The sequence below is a fragment of the Microcebus murinus genome, chromosome 21 (assembly GCF_040939455.1).
Source record: "Microcebus murinus isolate Inina chromosome 21, M.murinus_Inina_mat1.0, whole genome shotgun sequence".
Taxonomy (NCBI): domain Eukaryota; kingdom Metazoa; phylum Chordata; class Mammalia; order Primates; family Cheirogaleidae; genus Microcebus; species Microcebus murinus.
Window position 1 is genome coordinate 22345992 of NC_134124.1, and position 21488 is coordinate 22367479.

Below are 21488 nucleotides of genomic sequence, written 5' to 3' on the forward strand. Positions count from 1 at the left end.
AAAAAAAAAAACAAAACCAACCAAGAAAACAAAACCCTATCTATCACTATAAAGTATAATTACAACAAATTTAAGGTTGAATGAATTCAATATAAAACTCAATGATTTCTATATTTTAATTTGATATGTAATTTATAAATTAAATATAATTTAATTTGAATATTTAACATTCAAATTATTTGCATAACAGGCAACTTATACATACATGAAAACTGAGAATTAATTGATAGACTGTACTGGTTAAGAGCATGGATTTTGTATCTTATTAGTTTTGTAACCCTAAGCAAATTAGCCTCTCTGTGTCTCACTTGTAAAATTTAAGTTGTGAGAATTAAATAATTTAACATGTAGTAAGTGCCATTTAAAGTTTGTTATTGTTACTTTGAATTAATTGTGAAAGCCCAGGTGAGAGCCACAGCACTGCACTCTTTCCTTTAGGTATGCTATACAAAAGTGTAAGTCAAGCTTTGGTAAATTCTGTATTCATAATAATAACTATGTGGAACATAATGATTATAAAGGCAAGTGATATTTTTGTAAAAAAAAAATTTCACTAGGCTACACATATATCTAAGTAAATAAACCTTTCCTTAAGAAAGGGACAAACAGATAAATATGAATAAATGGAAATTGAAAAAGCAAAAGGTGAAGAAAGAGCTACAAAAAAACCTGTCAGCTGAAAGCGAATAGTATGTATTTCCAAGTTAATTAACACCAGCTCTTTGCACTCCATGTTCATTTACAACTTGGAAATACATTTTGTCTAGCCTAAAAGGTAACCAATCACTGCAATACAGTGTCTCATTATGCTAAATATCAAAAGAGAATAACATGAAGTCTTTAAAATTATATTCTTCTATAATTATATTAAAATATAAGCACCCTCAAAAGGGAAAATAATTCTAATTCACTTAGAAACCCCATGCTCTACCAACAGTTTAATATAAAAACTGGGCTAATATTTATTACCTCAGGGTTTTACTAAAACACGTCTTTGATCTTCTTTATGAAAGAGACTGCATTAAGAGTTTTACAATTCTATATATTAAACAATTTAAATTAAATTAAGCAAGGCTACTGGATAAAGGTAAATTTCATGCTGATTTTCTATTTGCTTGATCTATTAAGTAGAATATGAATGGGAACTGGGGCAAAATGTGTTACCCCATCTGAAAACTTCGTATCTGAGATGATTAATCATGGAAGGAAGAGATTTCTAGTGGGGCATATATTGTTTAGAAATGATTAATCATTGTTACAACAGTTTCAGCCTCCTGCGTAATGGTGATCAGGTTATATTAATCACATGCATACAGATGAAGAGATGTATTACTTAGGCAATATTAACATATTCAAATTATTTGCATAGTAGGCAACTTTACATACATAAAAACTTTGAGAATTACATAAGGAGTATATAAAATTAGAACAATGTTTATCTTCCACTTTGATTTGCCTCAAGTAAGGTATCAACCCTTAGAAGGCATAAGCATACTTTCAAAATGAAGCAGTTAATTACTCAATAATTCTGGTTTCTGGGAAGTACTTAGAATTTACCAAAGTAGGCTGTCAATATAACCCCCAACTACATTAAAAGTTTTACATCTTTCTTCCCATCTCCTCACAAACCTAAACCAGACATTACTAAATATAAATTTTAATTTAGTTTAATATAACAGCAATAGATTTTACTTTTAATGAATAACACTAATTCAGTTAAATTACATTCTCTCTCCTCATGTTTAAGATAGCTAATTTTTAACTACATGTCTCAAACTTCAGACTGACCAAATTTTATAAAACAAACACAACCCATTTACTACCTAAAAAAGAAAAAGAAGACACTTAATAATGAACTTAGCTCCCTATTCTACATCCTTCTACAGACATTACTTTATCCTCATAAAGAACTGTGAAAAAGTAGCATTATTTCTAGTTTTAGAAAGTTGGAGGCTTTCTGAAAGTTAAAAAGCTACCATACTATATGGTAGAGGTAATAAACAAAAATATTAATTCAAAAAGGAAAGAAGACAAGCCCTTCACCTCAATCCTTGATGTTTAAGTCTACATTCTACTTCAATGTTTGTATTTTTAAAAAATTTCTATTTAACACAGAGTGAGAAAGATTTGTCTGAGGTTCAATTGCTCAACTGTTTTAGGGTATGTCAAAATGAAGTTCAGTTATTTTTCACAAAAATGCTCTTAAGATATCTAAATTACAAAGGAATGAATCTTTGTACGATGGTTTTCCCAATTGCAATGTCCCCAACTTTCATTCGTGAAAATCATATAAGCCAAAAACTAAACATAAACCATATTCTTGCTAATACAAGATTACTTATACTGATTCACAGCCCCTACCTCCAAAAGCTAAACGAGTCACTTATGAATACAATTTTCTATAGGTAGTACCTGTGTAGCCTGCAACCATATATTAATTCATTTGGCACATTTAAGACACTTGCCTAATAAAACACCTTGTGAACAAACTCTTTAGGAATTATAAATGATAAGTACTATAAAGAGAAGAAAAAAGACAAAAGATGCCAATTTGAGGGGCAAGGAGTTTTTTGTTTTGATAATGTTTACACCTTCTGGCCAATCAAATTGCATCATACCTTGGGGAGGGAAATTATTGCCTGATGCAGCAGCTGAGCCAAAGTCAGCAAATCCCCCGAATAAATCAGATGATCCTCCTAGAAGTTAAGAATGAGGAAAAAGTTAAACTGTTAGAACTAGAAAACAACTGTAAATGATTTCAGGAAGCCATTTTAAGCACGACACAAAAAATAACCAATATCAGAGGCCCCACATTCTTCATAAAAGCTTAAATTTGCTGACCTAGATTTTCATGTCACTATTTTCCCTGTAAGCTACCACAGACTCTTATGATCCTTAGTTCTATATGTAATAAATGACACTACATCTGTGGTTAAAGTTATCTCTCGCTAATATTTCATGAACATAATGTGGACATACGGTTTATCCAGCTGGTGATACTCTTTATAAGAATCTTCAATGGATGCTAAAACCTGACTATAAACATTGCTAGGGAATAAGACATTCACAAGACAAACAAATGAAATGCATAATCCTTGATAGGACATGGGATTTTAAAAAAATGTGCTATCCTGACAGAATCAAGACACTGTGGAAATCTGAATATGGTCATATATTAGACATAAATATTGTTTTAATGTTGAATCTTAAGTATAACTATATTATGATTATAAAGGAAAATATCCTTGTAAGGAGATATATGAAGAAATATTTTTGGGGAAAAATATCATGGTGTTTCCAACTTCCTCACAAACAGTACAGAATAAACCAATCACACAATAAATAAACAAAAAAGAACTAGAAAGTGAGAGACAAATAAAATAGGACAAATTTTCTGTTTAAAATAAAAAATTAGAAGAACAAATCTGAAGTTGATTTGTGTAAAAATCAACTTAAATGGATATAGAGGAAAAAAAATCAATGATTATGGTGGACTATTTATTCTCCTATTGTTTACTCCATGAGAGAGAGTAAGTACTTGTATTTTAAATGCATGGAAAAATAATAGCTTCTTGCTACTTCTAGCTTGTTGTTTTTTAAAGGGGTTAGATCCAAATCATAAGTCTGCAAATCAATCTGTGTGCATATTATCACATTCTCATACTAATTTTTATTTGTAAACACTACATGGGTAAGGATATTTACTTTGATCAACAATTTGAGCAATAACATTATTTAAAGCTTTAATATTCCATTTTCTCCAGCTCAATTATCAATGAAACAGCCAAAGATCTAAAAACCTTAAATAGTTGTCCTTATTTTTGTCTGTCCTTAAAGATTTCACCTCTTAAGAGTCACAACCTTAGAAGTTTACAGCAGCAGTTCAATTATGGTGCTTTTAGTGTTATGTGAACATTATATAGGTTACATCACAGATGCTTAGCCTGCAGTGCTTAGAAACTAGCCAGGTGGGACTGAAACATCTGGGCTGCACTCAAACACCACCAGGGACAGCTTCCAACATCTGGTGCCATTTCTGAATTGTCTTATCGCTGCAAGACATTCTGCCCCATCTGCTACACTCAACTGGGTTAATTAAACTAGAACCATCTCCCCTTCTTAATAAATGGCCAGCAGTAATAAAAGGAACAAATCAGTTTCTGATACATGTGTACCTGGTATTTCTTTTTAATGCACATTTACTGTAGTCAACTATCAGCAGGCATAATTCCTCATTCCTTTACCACATTATAGATGCACATGTTCACATATATTTAAATATCCTCACTCACCAAGAAATAATGCCAACCAAAGCAAAGGTTCTCCTGTTCTACTAACACTACAGCTTATAGTCAAATTCTACATCAGCTAAAAGATAGTATCCCAATGATTTGGTTTTTCTTCTGTAAAGTACATATATTGTGATAAAATGTGACAAGGAGCAGAAAAAATCAATGAGCTACAGTTTTAAACTATATAAACAAGCACATATATTAGTAAAAAACTAGCACAGAAATGAATGTTCCTATTCATAAGTTGTTCTCTGTGATGTTCCTTCAAGTTAAAAATATTGGTCAATTGGACTGAGGAGATCTTTTGGAAAAAAAAAAAATATTGGTCAAAATATACTGTTGGGTAATACAATGATAGATAATCGATTACATCATTAATGGATTTGAAAATTGGGGATCATTTTAACTTCCTTCACACAACCAGGGAATAAGCATCAATATGTAATTTATTATGCCAAACAAGTTAGAGATATTCAATTCTTATACAGTCTAGGCTACAAAGAAAATTCATGTTGAAGATAAAAGCACTGAATGCTGTAGATCACAACTTCAAAATGGGTAAAATATTTTGTTTTTGAAATATCCTCAATTTAATATATCAGGTAAATACCTACTTTGGTTATTTTGCTGCTCTACCTTCCACTACCTAAACTGAAATTATATGGTGTTCACAAGTTATCTATAGCAAATATGTACTCCTCTTCACCCATACTACAGGGAGTTTGATTTTATCATGTCTAATTTAGAAATAGGAATAATGAACAGAAACATACACATAACTATTTTACAAATAAACGGCACCTTTCTTGAAAAGGATTTAGCTTTTTTCTCTATTTTTTTCAAATGCCACACATTATGTTTCTATTGGTACTTCACACAATGTGATCTTCAACTTTGAAAACTGTCTCAAAAATTCAAAATCTCTTTATTTCATTTAGAAAGTTTCTCTCTCCTGGGACTATCCATATCTATATGTATGATCTTCATACCAAATTCCAAAGAAATTTTCTACACTTAAGCATTTTCCCAGAAAACTTCTATCTAAGGGAATGTAAATAAAAGAGTCTACCAAAAATTGCTACATGTGGAAGACTGCTAATTTTCACAAGAACTATCCTTCAAGATTCCCACATGAGAGCTGTCATTATAAATGAACCATTTCCATCTGCCTTTTCAGGGCAGCAAGGAGGTTATTTACAATCACCAGCTGGGAACATGTATTTTCCAAAGCAATGCTGCGAACAAGAAAATATAGCTACACTAGACAGTGTTTAAACTACAAATGAAAATTTTCTTCAACAAAGAATTTGATCTAGATTACATTAAGAAAAACAAATTTTACATGAAGAATCCTAACATAAACCAAATTAAAGAAATGACAAAATGCAAAAGAATTTATAAATACCTGGCAAATAATTATTATCTATAATATACAAGAAGTTTTAAAAAATCAATGAGGATGAATACCCTCAACAGGAAAAATGGACAAAGGGAATGAATAGACAAGTCACAACTGACCTATAAAAATATAAAAAGTTCAAACTCAGTCATCAGATACAAAATAAGATGAAATACTATTTTCTCCTTACCAAACTGGGAGGTTTTGAAAAGTGCTGTTATGCTATTTTATTTGTAATAGAGAAAATTTTGGAAAAAAATTAAAACAAAACCTAATGTTTAGAAAACAAGGGACTGATTAAAGAAATTATAGTATAGACATATAATGTAAGATCATAAAGCAACGAAAAGTTTTGTAAAAGAACACCAATTATCATAAGGAAATGGTCATGAGCTCTTGGGTGAAAAGTAGTTTACCTCCCCCCTAAAAAAAAAGCCCATAACTAACAGCCTGAAAAAGATTTGCCACATAATAAATACTTAAATAAATGTACTGATTTAATATAGAGAAAATCTATTCAAGAAAGAATATTTTTAGTAATTAAGTTAACTTTATGTGTCTTAATTATGGAATGAATCACTTTTTTCCACCAAATCGAGCATGCTTTACTTTTAATTATCAGTGAAAAGGGGAATATACTTTAAAATTTTTATTTTTAGTAAGCTTGGCTTAAAACTAGCATCAACTCCCATCCAAATTCTAATATATAAGTTGGTATGTTGAGGATGTAACAAGGTGAATATTTGCATATTTATGTAAATAGACTACTCCACTAAATAACATATTTAGTTATGTAAATATCCTCAACTAACTAGAAAGTACTAGGTACAAAGCAACAGGTTCAAATGTAAATATAATAAACATTTTGCATTTGATAAACTTTAATCCTTTACATGTTTTTTTAACTTTAAGAATTCAAAATATATTACAAGTATTTCTATTTGCACTGATCATGGTATATTTTCAACTTCATTTACTATACTAGAAATACCTCGTATAATAGTATGTTAATTAGACCTAAATTTCTTAATTACAAAGAAACAAAGGAGACAACTTGGACTTCTTTTTAAAGGAGATATACTAAAAAAACAAACAATGGTTTTTGACATTCTATTTCTAATTGGCTTATTTTCTAAATATAGTCATGTATCACTTAAGGATGAGGATAAGTTCTGAGAAATGTATTAGGTGATTTCATCATTGTGTGAACAACACAGTGTACTTACACAAACCTAGATGGTACAGCCTACTCCTAGGCTACAAACCTGTGCAGCATGTTACTGTACTGAATAGTGCAGGCAACTGTAACAAAATGGGAAGTATTTGTATATCTGAACATAACTAAACATAAAAAAGGTACAGTAGAAATACAGCATTATAATCTTATAGGATATGATTGTATAAGGTTCATTTCTTAAAATGTTTACTTAAAAATGTACGATATGTAAAAGCTACCAAAATATCATTTGAGTATAGATTTTAAAAGAATATCAGCACAATCGGGCATTTATCAAGATAGTCTGAAATAAATCTTGATAAATGATTAGGTTTCCCCCCCTTCCTCCCCCTCTCTCTCCTTCTCTCTCTCTCTATATATGTAAATATATATATATATATATATTTTTTTTTTGTCTAAGTACTCTTTCTCTGGTATTCACATACCTATTTTTAAACTTGGTAAGATATTCTAGAAAGATTTTATCAAATATACTTTTGAAAATGCTAATAAGAAGAATGTAATAATACATACAAAAAAAGAAAATCTGAGCATTTTCTCAGAGGATATATTTATCTTGTGAGTGGTACAGATGCAATATCTGCTTAGCTTTACAGCTTGTGCCCACATTACTTGCATGACGGTACTATTATAAATATAGGCACATCTGGTAAATGACACCCAAATGGCATACCAAATAGCAATGTTAATATGGTAGATTCTTACACCTTCTCATGTGTAGGTGCTAAAGATTTAATATCCAATTTTCTTTCGCTGCTGAATTCAATTTAAAATATATTATTAAAATATTTAAAGAGATTGGGGGTAACTAAATTTATATACTAATTGGAGGGGGACCTGCATAAGCTAGTTAACTATACTGTTTCAAATAGGAGGAAGCTTTAAAAAACACTTCTGATGTCAATCCACATTCAATGCTTTTTATTAAGATGAAATACACCTTAAGTCAAGAAACCTTCAGATTTCATTCAAACTTTGTCCCAATTACTCTATTAATATTAATTGCTACTTCTATTTAATTAGACAATCTACTGTTTGCACTGGAGAAGAAAAACCACTTGAAGGTTTCTTGCCAAGCAAAGGAAGCATGTTTGTATTTAATAATTCTGTTTGTTCAAAGCAATCCTGGTATCACCAAGGAAAAAAGTTACATCCACTCATCTGACCTTCCTAGTTAATTCTTCTCTGATTGCTCCATTAAAACTTCCCATAAATGCACAAAAGGGCCCCTTTAATATTTCATGCCTAAAGTCCAACATAGTTGATATTCTGTGACACTGTGTCTGTGTTATATTACAACATGCTAACTACCAGTTAATTCTACAGTTTAAATCTCAAACATACAAAAAAGACATCACATAAATTGTTAAACTAATGTAATTGTTTGTAACCTTATGCATTACAGTCCAATAAAAGTTTAAAGAATAATTTTAGGAACAGTTACAGAAAAAAGGGGAAGAGAATTAAAGAATCTCAGAAAGTAGCTCAATCCAGATGTCCTATAAGTTCATTCCCAGTCCAAGAATTTTATGATAGCAGGCAAGAAAAAGGAAATAATAAAGGACTTATATATTATATTAAATATACTATACTATCAATGAAAAGTAATTTCCATCAATGACTTATACTTAAATGCTAATTTACAAGCTTAAAAACAATTCACCTTTGAAAAACCATCACACAACTGGGAGAAACATTTACTTTGCACATTAGTTTTACCTCCATCTTGCTGTCTACATTTTAATGTGAAATGAGGCTTGGAAAGATTGTCTTTAAACAGAAGCTGTATTTCTTGAGCTGTTTTGACATATAGCACAGTAGTTTATTAAAACTCCATAATCATCATATGCAACCCTAAAAATATCAATTTTCTTGAAAACATTTATCAGGAGTTACTCAAAATCTAGCACATTTTGGAAATCAAACTGAAGAAATCATTAATCACATCTATGAGAAAATTGTGGTAAACTGTTCTTTTGCTATAGCTCTCCTAAAACATGTTTCTAAGGAGTTACACACTTTTACAGAAAAGCCCAAAGCACTTGGCATGTTGATAAGTAGGTAACTATTTGTGACTCTGATTAATGATTACTTCCTCCACTTGACCTTTCTGTGAGGGCAGGAGTTCTGTTTTACAAGCACTGGACCAGTGCCTGGTTCAACAAATATTTGTTGAATAAATGAATGAAAAGTTAAATGAACTCTAGGCATGTCCATGCTGACAGCCAGAATTAAGATTTAGGGAAGACAGTAAAATGGGTAAAGCAGTACATTTTGCTTATAAAGAAAGCAAAGGAGGCAGTTTTAATGCATTTTTTTACTTCTCCAAGTTAATCTTAAGAAATTAAAAATGAGAACTACTGACACCAAAATCTGTGATCATGGAAAATTTCAGAAGTACACAACACCTTAAAATACCACTTATTATTAATTAGGGAGGAAGCACTACATCAGATAAAGAGTAATTAAAATGCAAGTATTATAGTGATTTGAGAATACTATTATTACTCTCCAATATTTATTGACTATCTACCATAAGGTTTTGCTAGGTCTGAGGTACAGAAAAAAAGGTATAAAACAGAGTGTATTCCTTTTAAGGGATAACTTACAAAAATGAATGCATGTATAAAAAGATAAACAAAAATAACAACACAGTAGTTCCAAAGAGTGGTAAAGGCCATAGGTACTAGAGAAATTAAGAGACAGAGAGATTACCAAATATCAAATTTTTAAGCACTCTTCTTCCTTATTTTAGACAATTAAATAATTTCCCCCAAAATAAAGCTCAAGGTTCACTAAATTCACATACAAAATAAATCTAGTATAAATAAATAATTTTATCTTTTATTTGGCATTTTTAAAAATGACTATGAAACCATGTTATTAAAAAGAAAAAGCCAATGTGGAAGCTTACCTGTTGATTGGCTGGTGCCATCAAACAGATCAACAAGGTCACCAGATGACTTGCTGCTAGGCACTGAAGTCTGAAAACAAACACATAACTAATAAGCTTAGAAACATTTCTACTGTTTTTTCTAAAATCAGCTCTACCCATCTCTAATTCCCAATTTAGACACAAATACCTATAATTACCTTAATAAGGAGATAATTCAGTTTTCTGGGGGGGAAAAAAAAGAGTACTGACCTTGAATGGAGAGACAGTAAGCAATTTTAAGTCATTCTATTCCCAGCAGTGTAAAAATCCCTAACATTCACACTCTTTTTTCCTAACTCATTTCTTTTCATACTGCATTCCACTCTAAAAACATACCTCCCAGATTCCACTCAAATTTTTATGCTACATATCAGAATCATTTAAGAAAAAAATGCCTCAGCCCCGTATATATATATTGAGTCATAATTGCCCAAGATGAGACCTTGGCCTGTTAAAATCTTACAGAGCTCCCCAGATAAGTCCACGGATTGAGATCCACTGGATTAGAGGCCAAGATCCTATCCAGCTCTAAAATTCCATGAACTTTAGCAACACTTATTGTTTGTATACTATAAGTGAGTATAATTCCATGTTGTCGTATATACTTTGACATCTAATTATTTCATACTTAGTTCCCAAACTGTGGGGCCTGTACTTGTAATACTATTTTTGTCTTCTCCACAGTACTAAGTTCCCTGGACACCTATGTCCTGTATGTTCAATACATAAACATGTTAAATTAGAACTCAATTGTTAGTCAAGAGGGAAACACTAAGTTCCTAGGCATGTTAACTTAAGCATTGATTAAAATATTACATTGCGGTTAAAAAAACCCTTTAAACTAAAAGAGATCCAAAGTAGTTGGGTATCTTTTGAAGAATGTCAGCCTTCTAGATACCTCTTTTATAATAAAAAAAAAATTTTATACTACAGATATAAAATCTTTATGGCAGAGTGAAATATCTTCAAACTATACTACAAATTGATATTTTAAATCCTTTAAGGTATGAGATAAAACTCTTAATTTTTAAAAAAATTACACAGTTTGAATAATTGTCCTTATGCAACCTTAAATGAGTTCTCCATGACAGTCATTATAACTATCTACCAGACTCTATACAGCCACCAGTGAGCTAACTGTATCTATAGGAGAGGAAATCTAAGACCACAAATAAATAACAAAGGCCGGGGACAGTGGGTCACGCCTGTAATCCTAGCACTCTGGGAGGCCAAGGCGGGCGGATTGTTCGAGGTTAGGAGTTCGAAACCAGCCTGAGCAAGAGCGAGACCCCGTCTCTACTATAAATAGAAAGAAATTAACTGGCCAACTAATATATATAGAAAAAATTCGCTGGGCATGGTGGCACATGCCTGTAGTCCGAGTTACTCGGGAGGCTGAGGAGGAGGATCACTTGAGCCCATGAGTTTGAGGTTGCTATGAGCCAGGCTGATGCCACAGCACTGACTCTAGCCTGGGCAACACAGCAAGACTCTGTCTCGAAAAAAAAAAAGAAATAACAAAGCCATTTTTCCTCTTTAACTACAGCTAAAGTTGTTACAATTTTGAGATTTTCATTAAAACTAAAAAGCTCACATCATGACCAAGTGTGAAAGCTCATGCCCGTAACCCCAACGCTCTAGGAGGCCAAGGTGGGAGGATCACCTGAGCACAGGAGTTCAAGACCAGCTTGGGAACACAGTGAGACCCCATCTCTACAAAATATTTTTTAAAATTAGTTGGGTGTGGTGGTACATGCCTGTAGTCCTGACTACTTGGGAGGCTAAAGTGTTAGGATCACCTGAGCATAGAAGTTTGAGAATACAATGCTGTGATCATGTCACTGCACTCCAGCCTGGGCAACAGAGCGAGATTCTGTCTCTTTAAAAAAAAAAAAAAACCACATCATGGGTGAAATTATATACCAGTCCAGAAGGTATTAGTATTTGGCAAAGGGTGACATAGTACTTATTGCCACTAAGTGAGCCTAGCTTTATTCTTAGAGTCACCTACAATTTGCTGGATATATTAGAAAACTTTTTCCCAGCTTTTAGCTACTTTGTTGCAGAGACATCAATTAGCTCAACAGTAGTGGGGGGAAAGTGACAAAATAACAATTTAGACTTCTGGGGCAAATCTCCCTCTTTGGCAGATTTCAGTCTAAAAAACCAGTACTGGGCCAGCTACCTAGAAGGTTGATTTCATTTCTGTGGTGAATAAAAGCAAAGATGGTACAAGAAGCAGTGCTCTTGATACTGATCAGCAGTGGCTGCAAGGCAAATAAGTCTCCCTTTAGAGGCATCATCTCTATGTTAAATGAGATCATTCCCCTTCCATATCTCTAAGTCCTCTTTTGTTATTTTTTAAAATTTGCAAATACTTCCAATGTTTTTCTTAGTGAATCTACTTGAGCTTGGTAACCAATGGTGGTGTCTAGAAGGAAACAGACGCACTGCATTCTAATTCACAACCTTCCTTGAATGAACCAAGAGTGTCATTTCCACTTTCACAGAAAGTGTATAGACAGGCCAAGCATGGTGGCTCATGCCTGTAATCCTAGCACTCTGGAAGGCTGAGGCGGGCAAATCGTTTGAGCTCAGGAATTCGAGACCAGCCTGAGCAAGAGCGAGACCCTGTCTCTACTAAAAATAGAAAAAATTAGCTGGGCATGGTGGTGCCTGCCTGTAGTCCCAGCTACTCGGGAGGCTGAAGCAGAAGGATCGCGTGAGCCCAGGAGTTTGAGGTTGCTGTGAGCTAGGCTGACGCCACGGCACTCTAGCCCAGGCAACAGAGTGAGACTCTGTGTCAAAAAAAAAAAAAAGTGCATAGACAACCATTCAGCAATTGGACACGTTTCTTCCCCCAAAGAGATTTCTTATTATTAATGACTCTGAGTAATACATGCCAGATGATCTATAATTAATATGATTGCCTAGAAATGCTCAAGCCTACTAACTGCAGGAATTCTAAAGGTAGTTTATAAAAATAAAACCATGTATAATGTGTAAACTCCTGCCACTTCCCACCTTAACTGAAGACTGAGGTGTATGGGTTGAAGGATTCTGATCTGGACTTGCTTTGTCCCCTGTGTAATGTGCTGCTGCTCCAAGATCAATGGTTTTGGAAGGATTTGCTGTACGCTTGTGTCTGGTTGTGGTGGTCTCTGTGGCCTGTGTGATATGAATATGCTTTGTCGTCACAGTCTCCTCTTCATCTTTGAATTCACCTTTGGGAGACCTGCCTCTTCTTGCTTTCTTTTCCTCATCGCTGTCGCTAAAAGATATTAAAAATGAAGCAAAATAATAAGACTTGAGATTATTTTAAAATGGAGTCCTCAGTGATTTCAAAGGATTTCAAATGCAGTAACTCCAAAATTCCGTACTTTGACTATTTGACAGGGATCAACAGAATGTGCTAAGCTGCCTGAATAATGATATGTGTGTGTTGGGGAGAGGAAGTAGGAACACACAGAATTCTCCTTTAGGTAAGTCTTAAAAAAGTGCTACAAAAAGTATTTACATAAATGTGTACAAATAAAAAATGTCTGAAATAACTCAAGGTTTTGTTGAGTACCGATTTAAAGCTTAATTAAAAATAAAATAGCAGGATTATTACATCAGAATCAACTAATAAGACCCTAGTAGTTCAAACATATGCATTTGATGACCATTTTCTTAAAATGGTTTGTGTGCAAATGGCTATATTTCTGTTTTAATAACACAATTTTGTCATCAACTTTCATATACAAATGCACATATATAATGCTACAATTTCAATGGGTACTTTAAAAAATATTATCCTATCTGAATTCAAATGATTAAACTTTTGTTGTAAGTACAGAAAAATGTGAGGTAATGCACTTTACAACTGAGCTCTATTTTACTATAATATCAGGAGATCAAACTTTCACATAACTATGGAAATCACTTTATAAAAAACTTAATTTAACTATATTTAAAATGTTTTTTAAGTAATTCCCTTTCAGTCACATTCAAAAATTTTTTTTTCTTTCTTTTTTTTAATAGTGTAAAAGAAAAAAGAAACTGAAGAGTAAAAAACTGGGGTTTTTCATATGCTAGGAATGAAAATATCAGTACTAGTCTGTTCACCAGTAATAAGCTACTGGGTTTTTTTTTTCCTGGTACAAGTAGGACAGAGAGAGAGAAATTACTTGAAATATGTTCCATTACCTATATTACTTAATTTTAGAGTAGGTGGTTTAATTTATAAATATCTTGGAATAAAATGCTTAAAATTCTCCTTTCAACTATGACTATTACTGATGGAATTTAACTCAGACTCATCTAAAGCAATTTTTACTCAAATATAAACCAATTTGGAACTTGTATAAATCAAGGATCAAAAAGAATGACTTTCCACACAGAGTAAAGGGGTTAAATACATTTTTAGGGATCCTACAAGTTCTGATAAGTATTCAAAGAAAAGCCCTAATCTCTCAACAACACATGACCTACAGATTCTATTAGTCCTATAAGTAAAACTGAAATTTCTTACCTTTTTGATATCCAATTTTATTTCAGTACAACATTATTTATAAGTTGAAAATATAAATCTGACTAGTACTCCATGAAATGGAAGCTTCATATCTGATCAATGTTCAAATATTTCTGAATCTAACAATGAACTAAAAAGTCAGAAATTCTGGTAATATGCAGAGGTCACATGCAACTTTGTCTAAAAATTTACTCTTCTATCACAAATACTCCAAGATGAAAATCCCCTATCATTACTATGATAAATCATATTTACCATATCTTCACTTTTTTAAAAAACCTAAATACTCTATATGAAAGATCTGGAAAGTCTAGGAGATTCTGTCTTAGAGGCAACATAGAAAAATTAATTATGAGAGAAACAGAAATATAAGGGAGTAGAGAAACAAAGCAGGAAAACCAAAACTGAGGACTGAAGGACAACGGGAGCAAAAGTAACAATACAAGAATATACACAGTGATCTCTAACCAGTCTACCCTACCTGATTCCCACATTTCTACAGGAAATATGTAGAGTGGACAGAATACATGGCCACTATGTTTTATAAACCAACCCAAAAACTTATACATACAGGCCACAAAAACATTAATGAGGGAAAAATAGCACAGAATATTTGAAGTAGGTACCATTTTCCCCAACGTTTAGTATTTATAATTATTATATTCATACTTTTTCAATATGAAAAAGCTACAAATATAGTTGTAAAATAGATATATTCAAAGTGCAAGAAATAAGTTCTGGCTCTTCAAAGATGACATTCCAGAAATAGTCTTGACAAAGAGGCATTCTAGGGATTTAATATGGAAACATACTGAAAATACAAAAAATTTAAATTATATTTTTGGGGTTTTTTTTAGTGATCCCTAAATCTTAACTATTAAGATATTTGGGGGTGGGGGGGGAATAGATGGTATTTAGTTACAAGAATTCACCTGAAGGCTCAGTTCCATCACTAACTGGTTTACTTCAGGCAAGTCCGCACAGTCTGATTGAGTCTTAGGTTTTACTTCTAAAACATAAGGGTAAAATTCTTGCTCTACCCTATTTAATAGAGACATTGTGAGGCACAAATGATAAAAGCCTTATAAAACTTCTTTGCAAATTAAGCATTATACACACTGCCCTTTAAATTGGCAGAAAAATCAGTTAATATTAATAGCTATATTGGTAAGTAAGAACAAAAGGTTAATGCTGCAAAGTTCCAAGTATTGTTTTAACTAAATACAAATGCCCTGCCATCAGAAAATGTAGTTAATAAAAATACAGGTCTACACTCAAAAACTTGTGGTTCAAATGCCACTTGGATTGTTTTTCTGGTACACGCCAGCACAGAATCATAATGAAATATCATGGGAAGAGTTAAATTTCAAATCCTTTAACTTTTGTTCAAATTTAATACATAAACATTATTATCCCTCAACAGTATCTTAGATCCCTAGATCATCTAATATCCAAATGCAAAATAATCTGCAGAAGTTTTTACTGGGGAAAAATATTTCAAGGAAAGACTACATAGCCTGAATAAAAATATATAGGACACATGATCAACTTTAGAAATAAGTGGACACAGGCAACATGGAAGATATGTTAATACTAATTGCAAATAATGTTTGACCTAGCACCTTAAAAACAGCTGCACACTGCTTGCTTCAGTAGCACATGTACTAAAACTGAAACGATACAGAGAAAATTAGCATGGCCTCGGAGCAAGGATGATTTGCAAATTCCTAAATTGTTCTATACTTTTGCATAGGGCATTTTTATGGCAGTGAAACTATTCTGTATGATACTGTAATGGTGGATACTACGCATTTGTCAAAACCTATAGAACTGTACGACTCAGTGGGGCCCAATGTAAACTATGACTTTATAGTTAATTATCATATAACAATATTGGTTTTTCAACTGTTAACAAATACACCATATTGATGTAAGATGTTAATAACAAGAGAAACCGTGAAGAAGGGGAGATGGGTACATGGCAACTGTGTGAATTTTATCCACAAATTTTCTGTGAACCTAAAATTGTTCTAAAAAAAAGTCTATTTTTTTTAAAAAAAGAAGCCAAACTTCAGGTAATGCGTTAATACCCTAAACAACAAAATTCCCCAAACCCAGCTGCATAAATTTAGCACCCTTTCTAAGAGACCCAGGAGGCAAAGTGTTAATACCTGCATCTTTCTGGAGAGTCTTCTCTATCTTTCCTCCGGAACTTGCTGATGGTGTCATCAATTGTGCTTCCAATTTTATCACTCAGTTCACCTAATTTATCACTGAATGGAAAAGCACTCTTGTTTTTATCCCACTCCTCATCCCATTTTGATTTGGGCTCAGGATCATATCTTTCACCTATATAAAACATTAAAAAAAGAAGCAACTCTAAGTACATTAAATTCAAAAGGTATCTACAGTCCTAGTCCTTATTTCTGAGGCTTTTCCTCATAATAAAATTGTTTTCAAAGGAAAACAGAAAGCTCCCACAGTGCTGAATCAACACAATTACAGCAAGGCACAGCATGTAATGCCAGTCATTAAGTGGCAGGAATGCAGATTCAAAAGCTTTTGTTTATGAAAACTTACACAACCTTAATGCAAAGCACAGCATATCAGGAAGTTCTTAAAGGTTATTCAAAGTAGTAGTGGAAAACACAAAAACCAACACAAGCTATACAAGGAAAAGAAAAATGAAAATCTTCTTGTTTTCACGAAAGTCATTTAATGCATTATATTTCATTCCTGTCCTTTAATGATTTTTCACTTTTTAGAAAAATATTGGACCGCAACAATGTCTTAAAAAATACAAACTAAAGGAACTCCACTCTGAATGTTGCATGTCCCAATAAGCTGAAAGGAGTCAGTAATTGTTACTCTTCAATATCAAACTAGAAAAACAATTCAATGAATTTTCAGGGAATGGGAAAGCATTTTGTAATTACTGTAAAAAGAAAAGAATATTCTAACTATTAATATCAAAAAACTATACATGCTAGAATGATGAAGCAGTTCAGAATAGTGACAACCTACTCAAACACCAATTTGAAATATATGCTGAAACTGGCAAAACCAGAGCCTCTGTGTGAATTTGGGGATGAAGAGAATCATAGCAGTGAACAAAATACCCAGAATGTCAAGATTTGTTTTAGTTCTTGCCTTTAGAGAGAGTAGAATTATGGACACAAAACGCAACCCTTCCATTTCCATGTCCAAATTCAACTTAAGCAGCAAGAGTGGGAGATACAGAGAAATCACCTGAGTTTTTTTTTTTTTTTTAAAGAAAATAATTGAAAATGAAGGCCAATTGGGAAGAAAAGGAAAAGGACAATGAAGAACAACAAAATCAAAAGGTGGCAAATAGAGCTTTGGTTTTAAACTTTTGTTAACAAGTTCTGATGGCACACATGGCATTTGGAGATTGAATAAAACCATTTTGTTGAACTGCCTGCTAAAACTGCAAGGCTAAACTTTTCTGTAAGAGTTTAAGGATTTTAAAATACATCTACTGAATCAGGAAATGACCATCAACTTAAAGAAAACATGGCACAATGAAGTTTTCTAGACAAAATTTAAACTAGGACGTTTTTAAAAAAATAAATGATTTCTCAACAATGTGTATATATACATTAACAACAATGTGATGAACTAGACTTTGAAAAGAAACTTACAGGAAAAATAAAAGTGGATGAACAGCTAAGTTGTTAGAGTGGTAGGCATCATAATTAGTGCTAAAGATACTGGATATTTGTAAGACATTAATGTTAGAATGAAAAAACATACAAAATCACTGAAGTTGCTTAGTTAAGTCTGAATAATATAGATACTGGATATTTGTAAGACATTATTAATGTTAGAATGAAAAAACATACAAAATCACTGAAGTTGCTTAGTTAAGTCTGAATAATATAAGACGTGAAAAATAATTTAGCAAACAATATAATACAAACACACAGATGTTCAACTCTACCTCCTAATGCAGATGGTGCAGTTAGTTCATTGTCACTGAGTCTGAAAACCTACTCCATTTTCTAAGTTTACCTGATATAATTAAATGTGCTGGAAAGAAGAGGGATACAAGCAAGTAGAATGGGAAAATAAGTTGCAAGTAGCAATTTCTATTCAAAAACATATTAAATTGCTATAGGTACTTTGAAAAAGCTAAAGAATAACTACTTGGGTAAATAATCCAAAAACTTAGTCCCCCAAACAAATAAAACCCCTAAAACATATTTATTTCTAAGAGAAATATTCTTGCCCAATTCAAGAACTGACTTTTATGTTAGGCTTCAACATAAAAAGGGATTTTTTTTGCTGTTAGACACATCCTTTACTAGCTAATTAAGTGCAGCATTTTTCTTTCAGGGTAGGAAAGCAGAGGAGCAAATGAGTAAAGATATTTTATAGGTAATCACAAAACAATATAAGATTTTTACATAGCTCCATTGAAGAAGTTACAAGGTCTCAACATAATTCAGATATAAACAAACTTAGATATAGGTAGGGAGAGCTGGGGAGCCCCAATTCACAGCTGCTAAGATACACAGCATTGTACTTTCTGTATATACACAAAATGACCAGGAGATTGTCAGAGCTCACAGAAGACAAGAATGAGTCCAAAGGGACATGCTGACACAGAGTTCTTGTTTTATGTATTTGCGTCAAGCATTTAGTACCCTATTTTAGAAAAACTACATTCTACTATTACATTAAAAATAAACACAAGAGATGAATGTTCTAGTTGCTGTTAAATGTGTTAGGAACAATAAAGTGATAGGCAAAGATGAAAAACTGATGGTATCGACAGTCACTTTTTTCCATGTTAAAATCAACATTGCTTAAATAAGGGAAGAGAGACTGAGGCTGGACTGACTTATAGAAGCTTATCTGGTTTGGGTCAAAACTAAAGATAAAATTGGTTTCAAATTAGAAAGATGATTCTCTTGATCAAACTTTATATTTTCATGCTCTAAAACTGGGAGTTAAAGAAATCTTTTTTCCCCTTCTTTTCTAAAAGATGGTAACCCTAAGAGGGAAGATTATACAGTATACATTTGTTTTATTCTTCATACATCACCGCAAAGTTTGCAGTCATTTAATTAACCATTAATGGTTAAAATTATATTCTTGAATCCACAAAAGTTAAAAATAAACAGATCTCAAGATCCATGTGATAGAAGTCAAAATGACTATTATGTACATTTTAGGATTCTATGTATTCCTGGAAAAAGAAAACATCATTTTGGTTTTTGGTATTTCAGTAATTCTTAAAATATACCCAAGAAGCTATACTAATGCTTAGGTGTCAGCCTGTCTCTGATACTCACTGTATCTGAATCCTCCAACACTGTCTGAGGAAACCCCAACATATTTGTCTTTGTTCTTCTTTGCTTTCTTTCGCTCTTCACGAAGCCTGTCGTCATCCTGGGCAAATTCAACCAATTCCTTTACCTTCTGTCGAATATTTATACCTTGATCCTTGCCATGCTCATCTGTGAGGATGGTAAGGGAGAAACAAAACCTTAAGAATTCAGTTAATATGTGACAATTATGTCTTTAAGACAGAAACACAGATACAAAAACTTCAACATAAAAAAACAACTTCAATATTTAATAATAAAAAGAAGCAAATTGTGCCATTTAACTTTGTCATTTCCTCTTTAGCAAACTCTAAGTTCTAAAATAAAATTTTGGCTTACAAGAGCATGTCAAGATAAACTATAAAGGATCACAGATAATGGTACTATGCAAGGTCAATTAAAGAACCACTAAAAAAGGATCACTGATGATGACCATAGGAAATGGACATATTCATAAATGTTATTTTTTCTATCGTATTTTAACAAAACAAAAACCACTTTAAGATTTTCATAACTCAAAAGCACCCAAATGTCCTGGTTTCCCCAATACAAGTCTGGGAATACTAATTACCACTAATAAGCTTTAGTGAAGCTTAAAAACTGAAATTTTCAAGTGCTCACAATTGGGGTACACTACAAAATGAAATGTGCTTCATTCTCTAGCCTCTTTCACATTCAAAACACACTCTGGCCTTGCTGCCTTTGCACAGTAAATATTATTTGGTGGGAGGGAAAAAAACCCAGCTTCAAACAGATGTGTGTGTTTTGGAGCTCTAACCTTTTCTTCCCATATGATTAAAGCTATTCCTTTATGGACACCACAGGGGACCAGTCTCCAGCGCATATTTTAATATAAACCCGAACACTCATGTTGTGTTGGTTCTGTTGTTATTAGCCAGTCTTTTCTGCAAGTTCTTGTCTTCACTAATTAATACTCTAGGGCCCCACGTCTTGGATTCTGCACTCGTCACACAACCAGCAACAGTCACATTCTAATTAGAGCAGAGAAGCTTCTAAGCTGGTTCAGGTGACTGACAACTCCAACTACTGTTTTAATTTGCTTATAAGGTTTTTCTATTGCTCACCTACAAAGTGGTAATTTTCCAGGGATCGCAAATCATAAATGTGTTCTCTGGCACTTGTAACAACACGCTCTGATCCATTCCTTATGAGGTAAGCTAGGAGCAGCAACGACTGTAAAAATACAAAGCACCAAATGATTTAACGAAATAAATTCTGGTAGAGCTTTTGTAAATGGTTAAAAAAAATATTTCCAACATTAGCAAATAAATAATCTTCATGTTGGTGGTGGACGGTTTCTTTACCTTACCTTATACTTTAAATACATAGTCTAATGCTTAATCTGAAATGCCTCTTATATTATAGTAAGCATAGTAAATAATTATAAATTGCCCACTAGGTACTAACAAAAGATTTTTAAAAATCAGTAATTCTGATGGTCAAAAATATTTTAATCTATGATATAAATGAACAATAAGGTTTTAGAAGGCTGACTCAACTTTTACTTTTTATCCGAGCATAATAATAAATAATTATAAATGCCCACTAGGTACTATCAAAAGATTTTTAAAAATCAGTAATTCTGATGGTCAAAAATATTTTAATCTATGATATAAATGAACAATAAGGTTTTAGAAAGCTGACTCAACTTTTACTTTTTATCCGAGCGTTACGGAACTATGAATTGTTAGAACATCAGAAGAATTATTTGGTAATTACATGATCCCACAGCATTTTCCC

The 21488-nt window shown here is 32.6% G+C and overlaps 1 protein-coding gene and 1 non-coding gene across 4 annotated transcripts in view; one reads left to right on the forward strand and one right to left on the reverse strand.

The window, feature by feature from the left end:
* Positions 1 to 21488, reverse strand: part of CLINT1 (clathrin interactor 1) — a 64061-nt gene that overhangs the window by 5878 nt on the left and 36695 nt on the right. For 2 of the 3 annotated variants that reach the window (XM_012781560.3, XM_012781559.3), the window contains exons 4-9: positions 20813 to 20921; positions 19695 to 19859; positions 16548 to 16725; positions 12888 to 13134; positions 9843 to 9912; positions 2619 to 2696 (exon numbers count right to left, since the gene is read on the reverse strand). In XM_012781560.3, coding sequence (XP_012637014.1) covers positions 2619 to 2696; positions 9843 to 9912; positions 12888 to 13134; positions 16548 to 16725; positions 19695 to 19859; positions 20813 to 20921 — 847 coding nt within the window. The remainder of the gene's footprint in view (positions 1 to 2618; positions 2697 to 9842; positions 9913 to 12887; positions 13135 to 16547; positions 16726 to 19694; positions 19860 to 20812; positions 20922 to 21488) is intronic. The other variant, XM_012781558.3, reaches the window with a different exon arrangement.
* Positions 16021 to 16123, forward strand: LOC142863416 (U6 spliceosomal RNA). Its single transcript, XR_012914184.1, has one exon. It is a non-coding gene; the product is annotated as a U6 spliceosomal RNA (small nuclear RNA).